Source organism: Lontra canadensis, unplaced genomic scaffold, assembly GCF_010015895.1.
Source record: "Lontra canadensis isolate GAN:19392208 unplaced genomic scaffold, GSC_riverotter_1.0 scaffold154, whole genome shotgun sequence".
NCBI lineage: Eukaryota > Metazoa > Chordata > Mammalia > Carnivora > Mustelidae > Lontra > Lontra canadensis.
Genome location: NW_022631148.1, coordinates 2,053,076 through 2,054,339, shown reverse-complemented (window position 1 = coordinate 2,054,339; position 1,264 = coordinate 2,053,076). Strand labels below are relative to the sequence as shown.

General features: G+C 41.4%; 1 protein-coding gene across 1 annotated transcript; it reads right to left on the bottom strand.

Annotated features, from left to right (window-relative positions):
* Window positions 1-334: 334 nt before the first annotated feature.
* On the bottom strand, window positions 335-1,264 carry LOC116859362 (olfactory receptor 4C46-like). Its single transcript, XM_032844593.1, has one exon. It carries the CDS (start codon window positions 1,262-1,264, stop codon window positions 335-337), a length of 930 nt encoding a protein of 309 aa, XP_032700484.1.

The window sequence follows — 1,264 nt, the reverse complement described above, 5'->3', positions numbered from 1 at the left end:
AACTCTGTAACTAGAAAGGCATGTTTTAAGTTTATTACAAAACAAGAACAGTTCTGATGAATTACTGCTTTTCTTCCCCCTAATAGTCTTTGAAATGGTTGAAAGATCATCAGATTTGGATTTAGAAAAAAGCAGATCCACACACTAGCTCTGTCTGACATTGGGCTACTTATTTAATGTTTTTTAAATTTCCTTTTTCTTCATCTGTAAAACAGCAATAATCATAATAATACCTACCTTGCAGAGGGGTTGTCTCACATGGGAGGTATGGAAAGTGCTTTAAAGTACCATAAAAATGTAAAGATCATTATAGAAATAAAATCTTTGTATTGGGTCACTTATCTGAAATTGCCTTCCTGTTTAATAACATTCTAATGGCATTTTTTACCTCTGTATTCCTGACTGTGTAGATGACAGGGTTTAACATGGGAGTAACAAGAGTATAGAATACAGCTATGGCTTTATCCATGGGAAAAGTAGCTACTGGCCGCAGATACATAAAAATACAGGGCACGAAAAACAAGACAACTACTGTGATGTGGGAGCCACAGGTAGAGAGGGCCTTTTTCCTCCCTGCAGAGCTGTGAGTCTTCAAGGAGCACAGGATGACCACATAGGATACCAGTAACATCACAAAGGTGATCACAGAGATTACCCCACCATTGACAGCAACCAAGAGACCAACAAGGAAAGTGTCAGTGCAGGCAAGTTGTATCAGGGGGAAAATGTCACACATGAAGTGATCCATGATATTGGGACCACAGAACGGAAGCCAGAAAGTAACCAGAATCTGTCCGATGGAGTGGAGAAAACCTACTGCCCAACACACACCCACAAGGAGGCAGCATGTGTGGTGGTTCATGATGGACACATAGTGCAGAGGTCTACAGATGGCCACATAGCGGTCGTATGCCATGACCACAAGGAGGACAATCTCTGAAGCTCCTAAGAAATGTTCTATAAAGAGCTGTGTCATGCAGCCACTGAAGGAAACAGATTTTGAATCAAAGAGCAGATTGGCTAGCATTTTAGGGATTATGGCAGAGGAATAGCATGCATCTATCAAAGACAAGAAGGCCAGGAAGAAATACATTAGGGAGTCCAAAGCCTGGCTGCCAATGATAGTAACCACAATGAGTAGGTTGCCTGTGACAGTGACAGCGTAGGTGATAAGTAACACCAGAAATAGAATTCTCTGCATTGGACGATCCTGGGTAAGTCCCATTAGAATGAATTCGCTCACATTCATCCTGTCTTCTTTCAT

What these genes read in the sequence shown, in the direction of transcription:
- LOC116859362 (XM_032844593.1), bottom strand. Translation starts at nt 1,264, where the DNA reads ATGAAAGAAGACAGGATGAATGTGAGCGAATTCATTCTAATGGGACTT.